The 23908-nt window shown below is 39.8% G+C and overlaps 1 protein-coding gene across 13 annotated transcripts in view; it reads right to left on the bottom strand.

Moving 5' to 3' along the window:
- cacna1ab (calcium channel, voltage-dependent, P/Q type, alpha 1A subunit, b) overlaps window positions 1-23908 on the bottom strand; it is a 125333-nt gene that overhangs the window by 42596 nt on the left and 58829 nt on the right. For all 13 annotated transcript variants that reach the window (XR_010666448.1, XM_065955283.1, XM_065955256.1 and 10 more), the window contains exons 18-32: window positions 22990-23143; window positions 20592-21187; window positions 19040-19347; window positions 17888-18020; window positions 17576-17705; window positions 16908-16967; window positions 16050-16156; window positions 8013-8112; window positions 7258-7418; window positions 6288-6425; window positions 5926-6127; window positions 5644-5808; window positions 5099-5209; window positions 4724-4807; window positions 443-559 (exon numbers count right to left, since the gene is read on the bottom strand). Coding sequence is in view for 12 of the 13 variants with exons in the window: in XM_065955283.1 (XP_065811355.1) it covers window positions 443-559; window positions 4724-4807; window positions 5099-5209; window positions 5644-5808; window positions 5926-6127; window positions 6288-6425; window positions 7258-7418; window positions 8013-8112; window positions 16050-16156; window positions 16908-16967; window positions 17576-17705; window positions 17888-18020; window positions 19040-19347; window positions 20592-21187; window positions 22990-23143 (2566 nt within the window). In the remaining variant the exon portion in view is untranslated. The remainder of the gene's footprint in view (window positions 1-442; window positions 560-4723; window positions 4808-5098; window positions 5210-5643; window positions 5809-5925; window positions 6128-6287; window positions 6426-7257; window positions 7419-8012; window positions 8113-16049; window positions 16157-16907; window positions 16968-17575; window positions 17706-17887; window positions 18021-19039; window positions 19348-20591; window positions 21188-22989; window positions 23144-23908) is intronic.

The following is a 23908-nucleotide window of genomic DNA, read 5'->3' as shown; positions in this document are numbered from 1 at the left end:
ATTTACATATTTTTAGGATCTAAATTAATAAACTGTATAATAATTTGAAAACTGTATCAGAGATCTTCCTCAGCTGGCATTTGGAATAGAGCTGCCTTATCTCAGAGCCACATGAAATGTTCCACAGGGCTCCATACAAGGCCCTCTTTTATTGCTTAATAACAACCCAAGTTGGAATGTGATGAAATGCAAAACATTGAAAATAACACAAAACAACAAAATTTGCAACTTATTCTCCAAAAACAATGACATTTCTTAATTTCACCATTTGATATGATGGCTTATGATTATTTCAATTAAATATGGGGTTTCAATGGTTTAAAAAACCATTACATTCTGTTTTTATTTACATTTTACACAGTGCCCTAACCTTTGCATGCTTCATTGTGATTCTATCTGATCTTTATTTAAATTGTGTATGTGGGTTATAATAACTGAATACCTTGAAGGACTGGACAAAGGTCCACAGTAAGATGCGGATGGTTTCTCCCTGTCTTAGGAGCTTGATGAGGCGAGCTGCTCTGAACAGCCTCAGGAAGCTCAAGTTGATGAAGTTATTCTACAGCACAGAAGAAAGAACACAGTCAGTTTCACTGCACGTGAATATACAACACCTGCACAACATCCCTCTACCAAACACAAAAACAAAAACAACTTAGCAGCAGAAGAAAGAGAACTGGGGGAAGGTGTTCAAACCCAACAAAACATAACCAACTGCAAACAAAATTGCTTGTATCAGGTACAAGTATAAATGAGAGAAGGATAGATAAAAGGTCAAAAGTCAAAGAAAAGAAGGAAGGAAAGTTGAAATAAGGAAGAGAAAATATTTTAAAGAGCAAAGAGTTTAAAGGTCATCATCCAATCTGGTACAGCAGAACGCTTTTTTTTAGAGAACCAAATGCACTGATCTCTGGGGGGCAAGCAGGCCACATAAGATGAAGCACGATGCACTTTGCCTGTCAACCACACACACACACACACACACACACACACACACACACACACACACAAACACACACAAACACACACACACACACACACACACACACACACACACACGCTGAAGAGCGTGGCTTGGGGCTGTGACATCTAACTTCTCTAACAGCACATATATGACTTGGATAACCTTGTATTTTCATACTTGATTTTTTTATTTTACTATAAACAGTTTTTTTTACTGTATGCTTTTTAAGGCATTCTGCCCAGAAAACTGGTCTTATGTACATCACAAACTGTCTTCGCTTAATGCATGCTTTATGCATTGAAAATCTTTATGGTTAAATCTTGACAATAGGAAAAAATACACAAAGTGTACTTTCCACAACCAGGCATGACTGGTTTGTTGATAGTAGTTTTTTCATGGTTTTGTTCCAGCATGAACTAGTTAATGGTTTGGCACTCACTGTGGAACTTATAAGAATTCAGTCCAATAAATTGTTGGATTTTATTGCATTTTCTTTTTTTTTTTTTTACATAGTCACAGAGAGAATAATGCAAATTTCAGCAGCCAGACTCTCTGGTCATGTCCTTGCACTGTGTGGTCAACAGGCAAGGCAAGGAAGAAGCATGACGTGGGAGAGGTGGGAGAGGTGGGAGGAGGAGGGAGGAGGAGGGACGACGATCTAGCATACAGCCTCAGTGCAGGCATGGTTTGGCACGGCAGCAAACTTGAGAAAAAAAGATCTGGCCCACATGCAGACCAGTCTGCGCCAGTGTCGCCAAGCAAATAATAAACTAATTGTACTTAATTTAATTAGCTGCACTAGGATAGTTTGATTTCATTCTATCAATGAAAAAAGAAAACATCTTTAAATGGATTAATTGCTTGATTAGTTTCATGAATAACTGAAACAAATAAATATATGTAACCCTGGTAGCTGGTCTCTGGTTACCATGGACACAAACAACAAAGGAAGTTGTTTGGCAAAAGTTAACCCAAAGGTACATGTAAGTTATGGAACTACTATTTAATACTATTTCACTATTTGTCATATCACATTCAAGGTTGTGATCTTGTACTGATCATCAGCACTGCTGTGATGATCTTCAGAATCACCCAACAAGCCTCAAGCCTTTGAATGAAACACAACAGCACTGACATTAAGTACAACATCACTTCCTGTGATTTGATATTGCTTAATTAATGTACAAAACGTTACAACTGTTATCTAAGGTTATGTAGTGTTTTTATGCTGTAGCAGTGTATTACATTAACAATGCACTGTTTTATGTCAACAGGTACAAAACTTAAAAGATTAACATCCAGTGAGCGCATGCACTGAGATCAGAGGTTTAAAGAGGTCGTGGGGGAGGGGATGATCGGGGGTAAGGAATGGGTCTGGGATACACATGACCAATGAGGATGCAGCCGAGAGCTTTGAGAGATATATTACAAACCAACCAGATTCTACATGTTTGAAGATGTAGAAAGATGAATGGGGAGGGAGGTTTTTGTGTTGTTGTTTTAAATATATTTTGGTTGTGAGTGAAAGACATTTTTTCAGGGCAGGTGGAGTGGGGGGGGGGGGGGGGGTTGTCGTGTGTTTTATTGGTCAGGGGCATGGGGCCAAAAGCACACCATCACCACCACCACCATAATCATCATCATCATCATAACAGCACCACCACCACATGTCATGGCGCAGCACGGATGGAGAACACAATGAAGGATTTCATAGTGCATTTTGATTGGATGGATTTTATCAGAGGAGGAGGGGAGTGGGTGTAGGGCGCCAACAAAGTAGAGAAGTTTAAAGAAAGCATGTAAAGAGATAGAAGAGGAAGACGGAATCATTATGGGTGTCATTAAAAAGGCAGTGAACTTCAAGTCAAACAACAACAGATACAATAGATCAGCCCCTCTTTGATGCCAGCTTTACAGGAAAAGCATAATGTAACTAATGATAAGAAATAAACTTATTTCAAAGTGGTCAAAGACAGGGATCTGTTCCCCTTCGAAATTATGAAGGTATCTCATGTTGCTTTGTTAATGTATTTTAATTTAAACCATGAATGTATTTAAGTGAATGATTCCTCTCACTGACTCATACTTCTTATTCTCACCTCTACCATGGAAATTATGGCTAATGATGTAATGGCCCTTTTCTCAGCAGCATTACTTAACAACTACTAAATAATGAATAAGGGACAAAGCAGGAACCCATTCCATTTTGGAAAAGACAAAATAAGTTGCATTGAGTATATTGACTTCTCCAAGTTTGGAAGATAAATCTTTATGTCTTTATAAGCTATTGGGGTTCTTTAGTAAGTGAGCCTAACAGTTTGGCCTTGTTTTATTGTATGCAGGGCTTTCTTTCCCCTTCTATGATTTGTTGGCTGTCTTGTCTGTCAGTAGCATAAAAGAAAAGGGACTGGGCTTTTTACAGAGGACATGGTCCAAGAATTTTTGGGAGAAAATAGTCTCAAGAGCTCAAACAAGAGAACTATTGGACCAGGCAACATGTCAATATCACTTTGTGATCACTTGAAGCTTCTACCTAATTAGCTAGCTTGTGGAAAGAAGAGCTCCGCTCAACCAGTGGGTTAGATGCTTCAAGCTGGCATGGAATCAATGAGATGTCTGAAATGATCAGTTCAGGATCAGAAACAGACAGCGATTAAAGTCTGCTCAGACAGAGAGGAAGTAAATTAAAGGTGTCTTTAATAATCTGAAAACAAAGTTTTGTTGGGCAGTAATCAGCTCAACAACTTCCAATTGAGTCAGTGTGGCTTAGAGAAAGACTTGTTTTGAAGATATATTTTCGGGCTTATTAACCTTTGTTTAAGAGACAGGACAATGGATAGAGTTGGAAATCTGGGATAGAGAGAGTGGGGAATCAAGTGCGGAGAAACTACAGGTCAGATTCCAACCCTGCCCACTTGAAAGTCTATGACCTCCTTACATGGCATGTGCAATCTAACCAATAGGTCAACCAACGTCCTGCTGAAAGAGAGACTTAAATAAAAGTCAGAGAGATTTAATAGGCGTAGAAGTTAATGCAAAACATAAAGGCCCATTTATTTAATGTATCTGGACTTCAGAGAGGGGCTGACATTTTCAATACAATTTCACAAATGGTCACTTATATATTTATAACAATAAAACACACAAACATGCTGACATACAAATAAATCACAGTCAACAATAAGGTTAATATGAATTTCTGTAACATCACATTAACGGCACAATCTGTCATTCATACAAATCCCTACATTACCCTCAACATTAAACTTTACAGGTCTTTTCTGGAGCTGTACTTCACTTCAGTGATTGAAAGATACAAGTAGACCCTTTGGACTTCATAATCATTTGGAGTTTAGTGTTGAAGGATTGCTTAATACCAGTCCAAGACTGAACAAAACAATTTTCTGTCACTATGTGATACAGTAAAGGTTTTTGAATCTTAAACAACTGGGCTCTATGATAAGTTATGCTTAAGATATATTGTGCTCTATCCATCAGATATATGTAATATAATATATGTCAATCTACTGTCCAACAGGCTCCTACAGGAATTGTACATGATTGTGTTACCATATTATCACCAAGAGTAAACAGGAAATGTTACAACCGATCATGAAAACAAAGATCTATCAAAAGTCAGTTAACAGATATTAAATAGAAGACAGACTTAATTTTTGGAACCAGTTGTATGTGACAAACCACAAACTTCTCTCTGCTGCAACCAAATAGTACAGTTTTCAAAATCTCCTCGGCACTTACCCCTAGTTCTGTCACTAAAATGTCAGTGATACTTCCAAGGACGGACACAAAATCAAAAATGTTCCAGGCATCTCTGAAGTAATTCTGTTGGAAAAGGGAAAAAAAAAAGATACATTAAAAAAAGACAGAGAGCTTGTTCAGGTAACCAATCCCAACCTTGTGGAGCTGAAGCCTGTGGAGGGCAGTCAATTACACACCCCTGGCCACTGGTGGTGGGGTTACCGTGGTGACAGACTGGATAGAGGCTGATAGCGTGTCTGCCATTTGGCACGGTGTGCTCAGGGTTGTTCAGGGACAGGAAGAACATGCTCTGGATCTGTCTACTGAAATAACCCTCTTTATAAATTAATAATGGGATGACGTTTACGGCCTTACCAGAGGGCCGAAAGCGATGATCTTCAGGATTGATTCCATGAAGAAGAATGTGGTAAACACGATGTTAAGGTTCTTCAAGACTTCATCATAGGTAGTTGATGCACCGTCAAACTAGAAGCACAAGGACAAGCGTTGTTTTAAAAAAGTTTAAACATGTTGATGTGGTATTAAGGAAAAGGTCATCTATGATCCATGGTGATGAAGAAAATGGACCTTTTTTTCACTCTTTTGTTTACATTAAGTTCAGAGGGAACTTACAATCTCATTAGCTTTTTGGGGCTCTTCTTTGTTAACAAGTAGTTTACTAATTTTGTCTGTCTGCCTTTTAGTGATGCACTGTTAGCACAGAGAGTTGTACAAGCAACTTGCTTGTACAACTCTCATGCAATAAAAATCAAACAAAGCAGCAAAGTAGAAAATCAAATGGGAAAAATGTGTTCTGGAAATGGCAATTACAAAAACTAAATACATTTTTCATAGATATAATTCAAAACATGAGATATGTACTGTTAATCAATAATAGCTGATGGGAAGCAGGCTTGTACCTTCATCATGAGGACAATGGTGTTGAGCGCGATTAAAGCCATGATGCTGTACTCGAAGGGGGGGGACACCACAAACTGCCACATGCGATACTGGAAGCTAAGTTTATTCTTCGGCATATGGCGAGTCAGAGGCCTGGCGTTAATGGCGAAATCTATACACGCCCTCTGTAGGAGGAAAGAATTGGAGAGGAGAGAGACAATATTTACTTTTGAATTTTCATCCCCTTTTGCTTTTTGAAAAAGTTGCCATTTCTAATATTTGACCCCTGATTCCTCCTTCACCTCATTCTTTTCTAAGCTGTAGTCCTCCATCATTTTATCCCCCTGTTCCTGGAAGGTGATGATGATGAGGGCCACAAAGATGTTTACGAAGAAGAAGGGAAAGACAACGAAGTACACCACGTAAAAGATGGACATTTCCATCCGGTAACCTGGGCTAGGGCCCTGATTCTCATAGGTGGAGTCCACTGAGTGTTTTAACACCCTGCAAGAGGAGAAGATAAATATGATTGAAAAAATGAACAAAGTTGATGGTTAAGGAAATGTTATAATAAGAACAAGAACTGGTAAGTATTATAGCAGTTGTTAGAAATAGCAATTCCTATAACAAAAAGATTGCTATGTGTTTGTGTTAATCCACTCACTGCGGCCACCCCTCTCCAGTGGAGACAGTGAAGAGGGTGAGCAGGGCCCAAGCCACGTTGTCGTAGTGAAAATCGTACTTCTTCCACTCCCGCTTCAGAGCTTTGACCTCATCCTTTTCATAATCCAAATACTCGCCCCTGAAGTGAACACACAAAGTTTCAGATGAAAAACAAATTTGTATCAAATGGTTAAAACATTCTGAAACTGATGTGCAGAACATTTTGGTTATCGCTGAACATGATGAGATTTTACGGTTTGCTACAGTTTTTCCAGTGAAAACAGACTTAATACAATTTCCAGAAACTCCTCAAGATGGCAGCATCTGCACAGCTGACACCATTTGATTTATGTCTCCCTCTTAACAGGAGTTAACACCCACATTGCTATATTTTCACACAAATACTTTTGCAAAGTATCTGCAATGAATGAGAACCGCTCTTTGTAAGTATTATACAGGATAGTTCTATGAGTGTAAACGCCTTGGTAACACATAGTTTTCTATTCATTTAAATTAAACAATGTTATTCCCTTTTTCTGAAGCCCCTCAAAAAGTCCAGTTCCTTCAAACAATCAGTCTGGTAGATTCAAATAAAATGGATTATAAGACAAACATTATGTATAATTGTCAGGACACAGTTTAAAGCCACTGTGATAAAATGTGTTAAAGTTGACTAATTTAGTGTGGAGCTAAAACATGACCTACATCTGCTAAATATATATATATATATATATATATAAATAATTTAATCTTCAACCATCTTTGAGTAACATTTTTACAGCACTATGAAAAGTACCACACGTCTTTTCATGTCAATTTCATGTGAAATATTTATAACTGTGGGTCAATCTTTGATCGATCTGGTAAGCTTTTAGTTATGGGTGTCACTTCATATTAAATATGAAGAAAACAACTATTGTTCTGAATTTATAGTGCGCTAACAGGACTAAACCAAATATGGATAAACCAACCTGCAGTCGCGCTCAAACTCTTTGGATTCGTCCGTGCAGTAGAAGAATCTGCCCTTAAAGAGCTGCACGGCCACCACAGCGAAGATGAACATGAAGAGCATGTACACGATCAAGATGTTCAGCACATTCTTCAGAGAGTTGACCACACAGTCAAACACAGCCTACAAGAAGAAGACAATTAAAACATATTTTAGCTGTTGGCTAGCTGGTGTTTGGGAAATGTACACAGCTGATTTTGAAGACTCAGAACAGTATACAGCCTTAAAATAATCCTTTACATATTTCAAGGGCCATGCCACCCTTACAGGCACAAGACATGTTATGAATTTAAAATGTTGAATTATGAGTTTCCAACTGTGCCCTTGTCAATGTAGCAATTTAAGATAAATGGATGTTTTTTAAATACATACAGAGAAATGCTGGTGTCAGTGCTGAAGAGAAAACAATAAAAGCAAGACCAAGAAGTTGGTCCCTAAACTATCTGTTAATGACAGGCCTGTTTTGCCATTTTAATTGTAAAAAAAAAAAAATCAGTGTTAAAAGCCTTAAAAATAAATATGAGTGCTTTGAAGACAAAGAGACAAATTGTTGTCCAAATATTTGAGCAGCTAATTCTTCTTTCCAAAACACCTAAATCCTTTGAGCCAATAACTTTTTATTAAAATTGAAAACAAAAATTTCTAAGTGTAATTGTTAAAAACACTTTAATAAGTGTTTACACACATCCGTTTTTGCTGAATTCAGAGGAGCCTTACCTTTAATTTGGGGAGTCGTTTGATGGTCTTAAGAGGACGCAGCACCCTCAGCACACGAAGGGACTTGATCGTGCTAATGTCTTTTCCCTTGCTGCTCCCCCTGGAGGTCAGCAAAAGCACAACAACAACATTCAATTAGAGGGCAGTATGGTGGAATTCACCTTGTTCACGCGAGAGCCATTTCCTTCTGATGTCATGTTACAACTGGGAAGCTCAGATGCTGTTTTAATGTTGTAGGCTACTGCTCTGTTGTTAAAATGGTCTTTTTATTATGTCACAACTTCCTGACATGGAGTCATATTTCAAGTTTTAATTGCTACTGCTAGACAACAGCCTGCTAAAGGGTTTCATGATATAAGGCTTATGTCAGCTAACAGTCAAGCCAGCTAGCTTAGCTGGAAAGTGTTCTTCTAATATTAGCGGTTGTGACTGAGCTGTCAGGACTTTATAAGTGTTACCAAATAAAGTTGGTTAGCATTCAACCACTTCCCAGCTATCATTAGGCTAACAACTGATTTTGTTGAACCGTGCATAACATTTTTATATAGGCCTACATACTCAGAACAAAGTTAGCTAGAAAGCTGTTTGTACTCTCTTGGTTGTAAAAATGTTGTTTTCACTTAATTTCTACCATCCATTTAAAAAACATGTTTTGATCAACCTAGAAGCTAGAAAATGCAACAAAGAAATAAGTCTTCAGATTTTCTACTTATACAGTTTGCGTTCCTGAAAGTACAACATAATTACAGTACTTGAGCCTCCCACCCTTAACAAGACATTGATGGAAGATGGCTGTTGTGCGAAAATGGTGAATAAAGAGATGGCACAAATATAAAGGACTCCTTCCAAACTATTTGCTAACATCAACTGTTTTGTCTTAAGGGGCTCAAAGCTGAAGTTAAATTAAAAACAACCCCTCCAGTGACAGTCATTAAAGCAACACAAGATGTCAGAGTTGTAGAAATTGTACATTGCATGTACATGGTCCATCAAAATAAACGTTTCAGTGCACGTCAAACATGAAACCGGTGGGAGGTAAAGCGCTGAAGTAGCCTGACTGTTTGGTTTCATGGACACCAACAAGCAGCATTGAAATTATAACATTCACCATCAAACAATAGACATTTGCTCATTCCATAGTGACAGGCATCTCCCGGCAGAGTGCCCAGCCAAACCTCTTTCTTTCTTTTTCAGTGTAGCGCTGTTATCGGTTCTTCGGAAGAAATGAGAGTTTTAGATGTGATCACATGAAGTTTTACGTATTACATGGACAGGATTATGTTGATCTGGTGAACAGTAAATGTTTCACATAGCTTCCTTTCATTTCAGAAAAGGGTTTTAGGGATTCTGTTTTCAGCTACTGAAACCTAATTGCACGGGGCAAGTACGGAAAACAGAGGCTATGTGAGACTCTTGGCACATGGGATGTCGTTTTCTGAACACGATATCGCATGTCAAACAACACCGACAAACAAGTTGCACCAATAGCATCAAATGAGCCATGAGAGCAACGCAGGAATTGATTATGGCCCAAAAGACAAACTCCCTCACTAGTGAATTTTAATGCCCATGTTTCATAACCTAAACCCGTAACTGAACATTCTGCTCATGATTTGTGTGCTAATGATTTGTGTGCCCATTGAACAATATTGAAAAATTGAGGTGTCAAGGGAGTTAAAAGTCGAGTTGATCTTTACAGTGAGTTTATGGGCATTGTTTAAAAATAGGAAGGGGGCGCCTTGATGCCTGCCAAACCTAGGCAGAACACAGATTGTCCATCAAGGCTCACTCTTGAACTATGAACGCAGTTCCCGTGGCAGAAAACGTAAGACAATTCAATTCCAGGCTGATTGATTGAGTCTAAGCCTTGGAAGTACTATGTGTATGTGTGTATGTGTGTGTGTCTGTGTGAGTGAGACTTGATCGATTATCAATAGGCCTTCCCCCTAAGAAGTGGAGTAGGACTGAGGTCTCTCTATCGGAGCAGCAGCAGAGTATTAGAGTAAAGCCCAGTAAGAATTCAAAGTATCCCTACACATGCATACACAAAAACACAAGAACTCACACATGCACGCTCCCACACACACACTTTGAGTCTCACGTTTGATGTGTTTTTTTTACTGTTAAACATTCTTCACTGCAGCTTAAAATTAAAATGTTCTTTAAATGAACATCAAACAATCGACACCTCTAGCACTAAATGTAGGGCATCAAATTGGATGGTTTTCTGTGGCACAGAAAGTACAAGGAACGGTACAATAGGCTAATTGATTGACGGTACAATGTGGTGACAATGAGTACGAACGATCAGAAGAACAAAGAAAGAAAGAGAGAGAAGCCAATTTGATCCGGTTGGTGGAGAGCAGGGGGCAGAGCAGAGGAGGAGGAGTAGGAGGAGGGATGAGGAAGAACTTTACCGGGTGCTGCTCCTGTCGAGTTTCACCGAAGGTGGACACAGCAAGAGTCAGTGACAGCGACAGAAAGAAAGACAGTGACAGAGACCAAAGAGGAAGTGAAGGAAAAGGAGGAGGAAGGGGGAAAAAAGGAGGGAAGGGGAGGGAAAACACATAGATAGAAAGACAGACACACACACACACATAAATAGAGACACACATCGATAGAGAGAGAAACACACAAAGACAGACACAAGAGAGAGAGAGAGAGAGAGAGAGAGAGAGAGAGGGGGTTTGGCAGAAACAGGAAAGAAAAAGTACATCCATATAAGAGACAGACAAAGAAGGAAGGACAGCAAGATGGAAATACCTTATAAGAAATCCCCAACACCCATTCTGGTACACACATCTCTCCCTCTTATTCTACTTCCTCCTCCCACACCCACACCCATCTATCATCTCAATTATCAGTTTATGGAAAGTCTACATACCAGTCTACTCAGAGTCAATGATGTGTGTTCTGCATACTATGACCTATGTAGAATATATAGCCTTTTTCCTTCACATTGCATATTTAACATTACACGGTGTATCAATCTTTATTTATAAATGTTGTATGGATTGATTTTATGACATAATAATGGCTTGTGGTTGTCCAACTGCAAAACCAAAATGTTGAGTATTATCATTTTGGTTGAATAGACTACACTGTCACTTAATTCAAGAATGTTAGCTGTAATAAATACTTTATGCTAATGATAAAGATTTCAGTTCTTCACATGTTTTTCTCACCAGTATAGGTTCACATATACAGTAGATTATAATGTCAAAGCAAGCAGCTTTCTAGCGAATGTGTGACAATTTATGGAAAAAATTTCACTTCAATTTAATATGAATTAAATATTATGGTAAGATTATATATATATAATCTGAAAATGATCAAATAAGTCAATAACCTGAGACATAATAATATCGAAAGTAGAAATAATACATCATTTAATCTAAACTCATTGCTGTAGTACACTCATTACTCTTTGATTACAACATTTCCTTCCACACATGAATTCCCAGGTACCTCTCTTAATATCTATAATAAGAACACTTTAATCAATCTTGCCCCTAGTTGAGACTCTGCATGTACAAACCCTCCTTCCCTCCTGGCAGCCTTCTGCAGTGCTATACCAGCTATATGAAGAATTACCTTCACAGTTGGAAGAGGAATCTCGATTGCTGCATCCATTTACTCCGATTATATTTTATCACACCATAATGATCAATTAGAACAGGCCTACAGCACAAATTGCCCTCATTAGATGTGCAATCATCTAGTGGGATTTTATCAAAGCTCTTCTGCATGCACATTTGCACAGTGGCAGGAAAAAAAAGGCTGGTTCCAGGTTCTCTTGACATGTTCAAACACATGACATAAACTCAGGAAATTCATAGTGAGTGGAGACTCAAGAAACCAGGATTTGTGTGTATTATCCCATACACACACACCATTGACAGAATGAAAATGCATTCTCACAGAGTCCTGCAACGGCATGCAGCTCTCAATTTTTCATTCAGAGTTTTTTTTTCTTCTGGAGGATGAAAGGGAGCAAGAAGCACTATTTGTTGTGTTTAAAACCCATTTAAATGTGAAGCCATTGCACTCTGATCATGCTAATACTCTTTGTCGACAATGGTTCCGTCATGTACCTGCTTTGGAACAATATCATGCGTCACAGTGAAATACTAGTCTGTGGAGCATAATGTGTACTAAAGCTCAGCCTCGGAGCAGGTGGTGTGAGCCAAAAGGTAAAGGAGGAAAAAGGACGAGGAGAGGGAGACAGGTTATGGAGGGAACAGAAGAAAACAAAGGTACGGCAAGGGAAAGGAGGAGAGACGAGAAGAGACCAGCAGAGGAGGGAGAGGAGGCATCTTTACTTCGGCGAGGAGTCATGCTGTGGAGGATGCAGCGGAGTGATTATCAATTCACAACTAGTTGTTGAGTAATATTTAACTTTGATTGAACATTTCCTTCTTTGCTGGATAATAATGATTTTCTTTTTGAGAACCTGTGACTGGTGATAATTTGAGGCTTTTCATTTGAAATGTTGTTGTATGTGAAAAAAAGTGGTGGTCTCACAGAGGTTTGTGAAGTTCCCAAGACATCTTGAAACCACATTTAGGGGTCGGTACAAGTAATGTGTTAAAATAACATGTCAGCACAAATGAAATTATGCCAATTGAAAGTCAATACGTGGATGACTAATGTGGTGGATATAAGAATCCTCAAAGAGGGATTGGTCAATTAAGACAAACTATGTAAATACTAACAGTAAGAAACATATACATATTTCATCTTAACTACTGTATATTTTTCAGAGCGTAACAACGTTTTGTTGCCTTAACATTAACAAGTAGTTCTGGTTCATATTGCCCAGCCCTAACTGGACATCAACAGAGGTCAGGAGGATGCACACACAAGTGTCTCTAATTCTCTCTCACTCACTCTTAGTTTTCATTTACAAACACACAATAAGTCCTTCCAGTATCATTTATCTTACATTTTGAATACATATGTATTTACTATATACTACCTTAGCATAAAGAAAATTAACTCCACCTGCCACATCCTGCCCCAACATGCCTCCCTCCTTCCCTCCCTTGCTCAGTATGATTTCCCCGGGTCGTGCAGAGGAAGGAGAGTTAAATACCTGAGCCTCCGGGCACGTATACATAGTCGGAAGGATGGGTGAGTGCAGATGTTTGAGTGTATGTGGATAAAAAAGAGAGGGGAGAGGGAAGGGGAGGGCAAGGCGATGACCCTTGGGGGTGTTCCTCCCTGTGTTGAACTGATAGCCTGGGCACTTAAAGGGTTAAAGGTGTCTGGGGCGCCCTCACCCCCACAGACTGACTGGCAGGGACTTCCAGCAGAAAGGACGAGAAAAGATGAAGAGGCAGGAGAGAGTGGTGTGGCTAGGTTGGACAGCAGAATGTTGGCTTTAATGGTTGTTGGAGAGATTGGGTGGAAAGGTGTGTGTGATTGACTTTGAAGGATCAGTGGGATTACTAAAAAAATATGGGGATTTATTTTGGACAAGGAAGGAAGCTGGGGTTAGGGGGGGGGAAACAGCAAGCTAGGAAGCAATGGGCCACACTTGTTCCCAACATACAGCATGTAAATTCAATTAATGCATGCTAACAAGCTAAACCGAGATGATGGATTGGGAATATTTTATCTTTACAGTACATTGTTTGTGTGAAGAAGTTAGAATACTAGAGCTAGTATTAATATTAAAATACTAGTTTACCTACAGTAGGTACAGCCTCATATTAGTGCTTTGACTGCTTAAGATGTTTTCAGACAGTTTGTATTTAATTTACTATCACTTCTAGCCAACTGAAGTTCACTAGTTCCCTATTTGATGATCTGTTAGGTAGTTCAGACTTAGCAAGGCATTATGCCAGCATTACTCAGTTGGAAACTTACTTTTGCCCTTAATGTTTCAGCAGCAAAGCACTCGTCTGTCTTGTGAGAATGTCAATTTCAATGGAGGACAAGACTAGCTAAACTTTTCCTGGTTTTAAAAAGAAGTTCGGTTTGTGCCTTTTTGATGTATCAAAGAATGTCAGCAGTATCTCAAGACTAATAAGTCTTTGGGTTTTGTGAATTTCTGTCTTAATTTGTGTCTTGCTTTGGATTTTCTATAAAATTCAACAACACACAACATTGGCTTCCCTTTTGATCTGAATTAATTTGTTTTCATTTTCTAAAGTATACTCTGGGTTTGTGAAGCGTTGTGAGATGGCAGGAAGAATTTGACTGAACATGATGTTTGGTTTTTCATGCACAGTTTGCAAGTTGGAGTATAAGGGGACTGTCTCCAATGGTACTGAAAGACACTTGTTCTCTATTTGCTGTTTGTTAGGAATAAGAGGTGAGGGGTAAGAGGGATGAGTTCAGAAATCAGGTATCACATAGTAATGATACATAGGAGGAGAGAATCTTATGAATGAGGGTGTTGAAAGCTTCCTGGAACCAAAGCTTAAGAGTGGGGAGGGTCGGTAGGCACAGATTAAGGGGGGATCAGGACTTGAGATGCAAGAAAAAAGGAAGGGGTAACTCACTGCCTGTTTGGTGGAAATATCAGAGCGGCATGGATTGTAAGTAATGCACATAAGGAAACAGGAGCAAGGAGGATTGGGAAAAGAAAACGTTTGAGAAGAAGCAGGTGGTGCTTTTTATTGTTAAAGGTCAGACAAAAGTGGGAAATAAGGGTTGATATTGCTTTAAGAAAACTGTCTAAGACTAGATTTGGCAAAGTGTTTACAACAAAGTTGTTTTCAGGTGGGGTCAGAGCTTTAAAATCAAGAAAATAGGAAAGGATGACTTACTGCCTGTTTGGTGGAAACAGAGCGGCATGGATTGGTAAGTAGGGGACAAAGGGAAACAGAAGCAAGGAAGATTGGGAAAAGAAAATGTTGAGAGGAAGTTGGTGGTGCTTTATAATGTATACGGTCAGAGAGTAAAGGGAAATTGTTTCAGGAAAGGTCTTGGGGAGTTTTGTTAGGGAAAGGGTTGGGGAGGATCAAAGTTTTTTAAATCAAGAAAAGAGGAAGGGATAACTCACGGCCTGTTTGGTGGAAATATCAGAGCGGCATGGATAGGTAAGTAGGATGAACAGGGAAACAGGAGCAAGGAAGATTGGGAAAAGAAAATGTTGAGAAGGTAACAGGTGGGGGTTTATCATGTACACGGTCAGACAATAAAGGGAAATGAGGGGAGAGATTGGTGTGAGGTGATTGTTTCAGGAAAGGGATGAGATTTGTGGGGTCAGTAGGGTGAGACTAACTACACTCTAAAAAAATACTTTCAGCCCTCAATGGTCCTACACTTGGAACTGTGAAAGCACCATATAAAAGGCGGGGACATCAGTCAAAGTACTGTTACAAATGTTTTGAAGGAGTACCTCTGGTACCCCTTTAGGTACCCTTCAGATTGCATCATTAGGAAATTAAAGCAACAAAAGGGAGCCTGTTTTCTTTTCAGAGTGTAGGTCAGAGGTTGATGATCATTAAAACCATTAGGGAAAATGGTTTAGTTAAGGATGTCAGTTGAAGATGCAAATGAAACAGAGAAAGACCTGCTGATACGATGCCTGATGTCATGATGAACAACGTGGGAACAAAGATTGAAATGGAGAAAGGGTAGACGAGAGGAGGATGGAAAGTGACAATGACAAGATCACAGAAGAAAGTTTTGGGAAATAAAATGAGGGACAGAAAAGAACTATAGCTACAAGAAGAACAAGGCAGGAGTAGAGTGCAGAGAGAAAGAAGAACAGTGCAAAGAAGAGCAAGGGAAAGGTAAAAAGCATTTAAAGAGAATATAAGGTTTAAAGACATAAAGGAGATAAAGAGAGGGCAGAGCAGGAGGAAGCTAGGAAGAGAAAATAGTAGAAAAAGACAATGAGGTGATAATTTCTGAAGTACAGCAGGCTGAGAAAATAGGGGAGAAGGATTAGCTTTGCCTGTTGTGTCCAACGCACAAGGCTGGGCGACGAGGGTCTTTCTGCCGATGGAAGAATGTGTGTTTCGTGTTTGTGGGTGGGTTGATGGAAATGATGAGAGAGAGAGAGGGTGGGGGTACACTTACGTGAAGGCGAAGGCCACCAGAGCACCACTAACCACTATAAAGTCCAGAATGTTCCACAAGTCGCGAAAGTAGGAGCCCTGGTGGAGGAACAAGCCAAGCACCACCATCTGGAAGACACGGAGCACTTTTAGTACAAAAATCATACATTCATGCATGAGTCTAGGGCTGCCCAAGTAGTAGACAAAACTGTTAGTAGATAAGAAGAGACTTATTGGTTTGTTTGTCGCAGAAAAAATACATCTCTGTTGGCGTGTGTGTGTTTGTAAAATTCATATCTCAAGGACTAACAGTTTCCTACATCTTCTACATCTGAAAATCAGGGCCAATAGGAATACTAGCTTGCCAGCATTAAATTAGTGCGACACAGCAGATAAACATCAGCTACTGACATACCACATTATTTGCATATGGACCGGTATCTGTCAACAGTCCCAATATCTGCGAGTACTGTTAAACCAATGCATCCCTGTCTGATGTTCCCACACCCCAAATTAACTTGATTAAATAAAGTGATTTAACAAATGTGCATAGACTTGTCTGCTCATTGCTTAAACTAAGGGCTAAAATTCCTTTATGATCATCTTTGATCGTTGGCAACCCTGAGGTAGAGATATATAACATACTTACACACATCAAAGCTTTAACAATACACTTTAAAGATGTCATTGATATGGGAACAGACAATCAGGACAAACACAAAATAGGCGAAAGTAAGTAGGCACACCAACACAAACATTATTAACATACTAGATTTGCTTTAAAAACCTAAGCAAGAGTCACACATGTACAGTATGCAAATCAAAGGTACTAAAACATGTGTCAGTATGCATACACAAACACACAGTGATACTTTGTTACCTTGATCAACATTTCAAATGTGAAGACGCCTGTGAAAACGTAGTCAAAATACCGCAGCACCTGCAGAGCAACATGACAGTGTGAGATATAGGTATTACATTAGAGAGTAGGAGAGAGAGTACTAGATAGATGAATCATTGAGAAAGAACTACGAAACACAGCAGTAGAGGTTAACAAAGACAAATACAAAAATAATCAAGCACACAGAAGAGCAGAGCAGATCCTAAGTTGCTGAATCCAGTTTCCTTCTACAGTGTTTTCTTTGACAAAAATCAAAAAAATGATTCTTATTCTGGTGCTATAACACACAAGTGTTTCTGGTTTCTTTTGATATTACACAGATACATTTGGTGAGTCAGTATACATGTGATGGTCACCACTGACAAAAGGTGACAGCACACATTACTGCCTTATATATTGTTTTAACTAAAAATCAATTGGGAAGCACTTAAATGATGCATTTACATGTAGTACAAACGCATCATTAATACCAACCTTTAACACATACTTATATACTAGTGAAAATCAGCCAAGGTCTTTTCACTCAGTAAGATTTAACTCATTTTATATCTTTGGAAGTCATTTCTTCTTAAAAAGATGTCGACCCAAACACATTTGCAGGTGAAGATAACACATAAAACACGTATACATGCAGAGCCATGTCTTACATTGTTGCGAGGTGATTCAGGCCAGACAGGGTCCTCTGCAGCGAGCGCTATGCTGCTCATAGCGATGACGGACAAGATGCTGAACTCAAAATACTTCAGAGTCAGGATGTAATGACAGCACTTTCGAAACCTGTCGCAAACACACAGACAAACACACACAAATGTTGACAGAGAAAGGCAGACAAACCAAACTGTTTCAGCATTTTTCAGACCTAAAGAGAAAATATTCATAGACTAGTCCTAAATAAGAAAGAAAGTGTTTAACAGCAGTGTTTGACTACGGTTAAGGTTTACACACATATAAATACTTACGGGTTTGTGGTAGACATTATAAAGCAGGAGCTGTAAGGAGGCATGGGTTTGGGGCCGTCTTCATCTCCACCCTCGTCCTCCTCCTCTTTCTTCTCCTCGCTCTTCTTCTGGTCAGTGTTGGCGTTCTTGTTTACTGAGTAAAACAAAGATGACAAAGGAAGAGGAACAGACAGACAGAAAGAGGTCAGCATTAGCAAAGCTAGAAAGAAAGAAAACATTGAATGTATTCACCAGGCAAACTGAATAAAACCGGATTCACGTCATAGAGTAAGATAAGTGGTCAAGGGGACAATACAGTAGACCATGTTCTGCATGTTCTATTTTGTCAATAAGCTAATTAACTCATCATGGAGATTACTGCTTACTGTGCAAAACAGCCGTAAAAGGTCTACGGTAACAGTTTGTCATACAGTAGCTTGGACATTGCCTGGAACCATAAGTTGTGATATCTTGGTCTTTACTAGTTCAAAATTGATTTCATTATACCGTTAAACTACATCTCCACATGCTGTGAACTCGGTCAGGAGATGCGAGCGGCGAGTTTTCGATAATGCAAAGGGAATTTGTGTGTTTTTTTTACTGTAAAAATAGACACAACGCTGAACACAGAACTGCAGAGGAACATTAGGCTTTATGTCATCACTTTGGGCCTTGATGACCCGCTTGGTCGTTTTCAGCTACTCAGTAACATAAGTGCAGGTGTCAAATGAGTCTGCATCACAGTCTGTTCTCACCATTAATGATCTTTTTAAGGATAATGAGGCTCTGTGTTAATGTGAGAAAGTCAGATGATTCATTGGGAATAAACATTTAAAAAAAAACAATGAATGCGTTGCTGTCAACATTACTTTGAAGGCGTTGTTCCTCAGCTATCACATTTTATCAGTCAAACATTTCATATTTTGGTGATTCACTAACCTTATTAATTTGCTTTTTTACCAAAAGAAGGGATTAAGGTGCCACTCTTTAATGCCGTTAGGAACAAAGGAATATTGGTTTCAGGTTCATGCCAAATTATAGGTCAAAATGCAGTACTGGGATTTGTTGTTTTGCATTTTAATCTTTTAAACATGAAACTGAAAAAGAATGGTGGATGGCCGATCCATTCCATCAACTTCTTAAATACAGTCTCAATACACAATACACCCTCACCTTGCAGGATGGCGTTGGTGGAGGGGTATGGGTAGACGGGCGGCATGTCTATCTTAGTGTAATCGGGTTTGGCCATGCTGGTAAGGATCAGGCTGTCCATGCTGTGGAGCAGGGTGTGGGTGTCAGCGTCACGACAGTTAAGCAGGTTGTTGACGTGGTCGGGATGGTCAGGGTGATCCGGCGGGAGGGTGTATGGGTGCTCGTAGGCGATGGCCAGCTTGCTGTTGTTGCGGAAGTTGTCCAGGTCCTCATTGTACTGCTGTATGGGCCTCGTGGTGGAGAGGCTGGGACAGGTGCTGTGGTGCTCCCTGATGGTGGAGGGGAAGCAAAGGAGGAGCAGAGGCCAGAAAGAAAAAAGGAGAAATCAGCGGCAGAGGGAATGGCACATGGATAAGGATGAAATGGGTTAAGTAATAGAGGGAATTAGCTTTCAAAAAACACCAGATGTGGCACCATATGTCACAAGATGTGCACAGTTTTCTCTACCACTGGTACCAACACAAACAGAATTACATTATGAACCCTTTGAACTCTTAGAAATAAGTCTATGAGTGGCTGTATTGGTATTTTTGGCCGAAAGGATGTAATTTCTTTGAATATCTTCCAATGTTCATATCAGTAAAATCTGTACGGCAAAAACTAAAAGATTATGAAAGTCAATTAAGCATTGTGATTCACAGAAGTGTTGCAATTTCATCATGAATGACACATAGAAAAACAAAATCTGGTTGTAAGCATCCCAAGTTATTGAAAACATTTGAATGCACCATCCATGTGGTCTAATCCCAGCCAGAATTAGGTGCAACCAATTTCTGATGAGCAACCAAGCAGTCAATCACAAAGGCAGCTAAAGAGCCCTCACTTGGCACCAGTTTTGTAGTACTTAAGATCATTCTCCATCTCAGAAGCAGTCTTTAAACTTTTCAAACTCTCCGTTTCTACTCAGACAGTCTCAGTAAATGAGCACTCAGGATTATATTTCAAAGACTGGCCAAGGCCACATTGAGGGGATATCCCTAAATTGCCTGTGCATTATCTAACTTATAGCTTCATTACTATGATGTGATACACTTCTCCCTCTGTAGCAGGAGTATTTAAATGTGAGCCGCAATAGCTAATGATAATGTAGTTGAATATACATAACCTCCATGCGGCCTGCCTCATCACTGCGCATCGATTGGTATCTTTATTTCAATCAATACACAGTGATGAGACAGGTCACACAGAGGTAATATATATTAGTTACATCATCAGATTTTTTTTATAAAATAGGCTGCGTTACCGGCACCATCTAAGGAGTGTCCTGTAGTGTCTGACTGGTCTGGTCTCTGCCTTGGTTCAGTCTAGATACATCGTTGTCTTGATGTCTTTACTTTGGTTAAAGGGGTCTTGACTACAGCCCATGACTGCGCACAAATGTTCTGTGAAAGTTCCTTGCCTGAGTGTTACTTTTCTTCCCTAATTCATTCACAGAGACTAAGGTTGTAGTTTGAGACACACACACACACACACACACACACACACACAGAAAATAAACCCTTCCTTCACTTACTTTCTGCTGCGATGCCCTCTGCTCTTGTCATGGCTGCTTTGGTGATGCCGTCTCATCTTCCGTCCCTCTCCTTCCTCGCCTTTCTCCCCTTCTCCCTCTGTTCCCTTAGACCTGTGTCTCCTGCCCTCCTCCCCTTCCTTGGCTGCCCTGCGGTGCTGCCTGGACCTTCTGTGTTCATGCTTCCACTCTCCCTCTGCACTCTGATGGTGAGGAGACACGCTGCGAGTCTCCCGGCCTTCCCGGTTTCTGTGCCGGTGGCCCCGATGGCTCTTATGGCTGTGCCTCTCCTCCCCCTGCTGGCTCTCAACATTACCTAAAGACGTGCAGCTTAAACCATGCTCCATGTGGGTCTCCGCCTGGACTCCTTCACCAACGTCCGTCCCAGCAGCTCTCTGGTGGTGATGACGGTGGTGGTGGTAGTGGTGGGCTGCTCGACGGTTGTGGTCAATGTCCTGTCGCTGGTACTCCAGGTCCAGAGGCAGCTCACCTGGCTGTGTTTTGTTGGTGTTGTTGTTGCGGTTGTCCTGCGGGTTGACCACCAGCGGCCTGTCCAGGTGGGTCTTCATATCACCATGTCCTTTCCGTGGATACGGTACCTGGGGTCGGATCATAGTAGGGCACAATGGATAAGTCCGAGCTGCTTCAGAGTTCAGATACAAAAAAAAGACCTCACACACAAAAGGCCACATGTGTTCGGTATATATCTTGAAGATATGACATTGTTTTTATTTCCTAAATGAGATGTTAATGGTTTGCCTTTAAATGAACATGTTTTTAAGAAGCACTGGTGTAGAACTGGACAATACGTTGAATATGACATCATTTGTTTGGTTTTGCATATCAAACTAGTTTATACCCCTTTATTAAAGAAAATGACATTTTAAAAGCTGCAGTTTTTGCTGCAGTAGAAGTTTGCGTCAAAGTCGGCAAAAAGAACACATTATAAGCCAACTTTGACCTTCACTGAGGTAGTTTATGCCAAACTTCACCCAAAATAAACCCAGAATTTGTTATTCTTGCATAACCTCCCTAAAGAGATTCTCTCCCCTGAGCCACAGATATCACAGCTGGGCAAACATTCCATCTTTTTAACTCTGTGTGAGCAATTTTATATACAATTGCCATGACTCTATCCCCCCAAAAAGTCTCCAGCTGTGTGTTTGCAGTTTGCCAAGCCATATCCAGTCAACTCTTAATCATCTTCTTGTTTTTGAAGTGTGCTACACTTCGTCCCGCTCCAGTTTTTAGTCCACTGCTTTCTTTGGGTACACAGCTCTGAATTTCTCTGCATGCCCCACTTTAATAATGCATTGCCTCCAAGCACGCAGCTTCAAGCCGTCCCATATAGCAGTGGCAAGCGCAATAACACCACTTTTTCACTTCCTTAAAGGGACATTACACCCTGAAAACAAACCTCAGTGAAGTGCAGGATGACCCAGAATACACAGTGATAAAAAGCACATTATGCCTTTGTGTTAGTTCAGGGTTTCCTCCGTCGATCACTGCACTCTATATACATATCATTTAATTAAAAAGTTACTTTACACAACATTGAAAAGCGGACTTCAACTGACCCACTAGTTTAAACTTTATTGCAGTGCTCTTACACCACTTTGAATGCACTCATACATTACTGCAGCAATGTGAGAAGTTTTAGGTCAGGAAACCTGATTTCAAGTTTCTCTTTTAAATATGTGTGTTGAAGTGTGTGTATAACTACCAAACTAACCAATGGAGACAGTGTGTGAAGAAGGACTTGTGTTTTGCAAGGTATAAATATTTTGTACAAGCAGGGATCGACATTATAACTGGCCCGGACGCACTGTTGAAAGACCTCAGCCCAGCTGAACGCAACTTCCACTGGCCCGGCAGTGTTTTCACTGGCTCAGTGCCAGGTATAATATATCAATTTTTGTAAATACGCTGGTGGGGCCAGTGATCTTGAAAAACCATTGGCCCTGAGGGAAAAGTTTATGTAAACATTGAAAATATCTCAGACCAGGTTCCTCTTATTTTGTTCAAAGTGTCATGATGACCAGACTCACAATTATGAAAAACCTTCAACTTCCCAGCAAACAAAAAAATTTTTTTTTACAGATGAATCCTTATTGACCTTTAGCAGAACAACTGAAACTTGGGATTTTTGATTTAAAAAAGGAACCTGGCTGCAGATAGGAATATATTTCCCTTTCTTTAACCATGAATGTGAATTAAGTCATTTGATTTTTATAACTAGTTTATCAACTTGATAATTATACCTTGACAATGAAATCTAAAAGCTGATTAGAAAAGAGTGTAGATGGTATAAATAACAAAATAAGTGATAGTCATCATATTTATCAGGAGTAAACTGCATATATGTGTATATTAGTGACTTTTTTGGGGAAGGAATTCTCACCTCGTCTCCCTCCCCTTCGACCTTCCAGTCTTCCTGCTCCAGCTCGTTGTAGAGAGCCTCTCGGCTCGTCATCAGGTTCTGCCGCCGGATCTCACTCGTTCTCTGCTCCCACACCGACATGTTGCCCTTGATGTGGTTCTTCTGCTGCTCCTTACTGTTACAGGAGGAGTTGTAATAAGAAGGTGGAGAATGGGGGATTCATGAAGGCAATAAGTGGAGAAAGGAGATTGAGGAGGTTTTAAAAAGCAAAGAGGGGAAAGAAAAGGGGAAATGTAGAGGAAGGAAGAAGCTGTTAGAGATGACAGTTTTTCATAATCATTATGGCTGTTTGTCTAGGTATAGGGCGCAGGTATAGCTCCGACAGGTTACAGTAAAAAATGGCAATCAATAGCCAATGTGTCGAGTCACTGTTTACCTCGTCAGGAAAAACTAAAGGAGAATGACAGGTGACCTTATCATAATGAATAATTTTTACAAAAACTCAGGATTCAAAGTTTTGTAAACCAAAGAAGTGGGGGAGGAAACTACTGTCTATGGACAGCAGTAAATTTATTTCCCCTTTCCCTACAACACTGAATTTACAACAACAGCCTTGAATTTTAAATAAAGAAATTACATTCAGGTACATCAACATCCATAAAAAACAATCCTGGAAGATTATATTTACAACAAAAACACTTTTGTATTTACCAAACATTACAGTTGTGAGCAAAAGCCATAGCACAGACAGGATCTCGACGAATAGATTCATCTTAAGGAGCAACATAACTTCAGCAAGCTAGCATAAACTGCTATCTACAGCTCCATTAGCTATACTTGCAGCTCAATACGCCTTTTTAAAGTCTTTATGTGGCTCATTCACACTGTCCTCTCCTTTATCCGTAATTTACGGCAACAAAGTTTAGTGCAAGTGTACACG

This window comes from Labrus bergylta, chromosome 1 (assembly GCF_963930695.1).
Source record: "Labrus bergylta chromosome 1, fLabBer1.1, whole genome shotgun sequence".
In the NCBI taxonomy this organism is placed as follows: domain Eukaryota; kingdom Metazoa; phylum Chordata; class Actinopteri; order Labriformes; family Labridae; genus Labrus; species Labrus bergylta.
The sequence above is the reverse complement of the archived record's forward strand: the minus strand, read 5'-3'. Positions and strand labels throughout refer to the sequence as shown.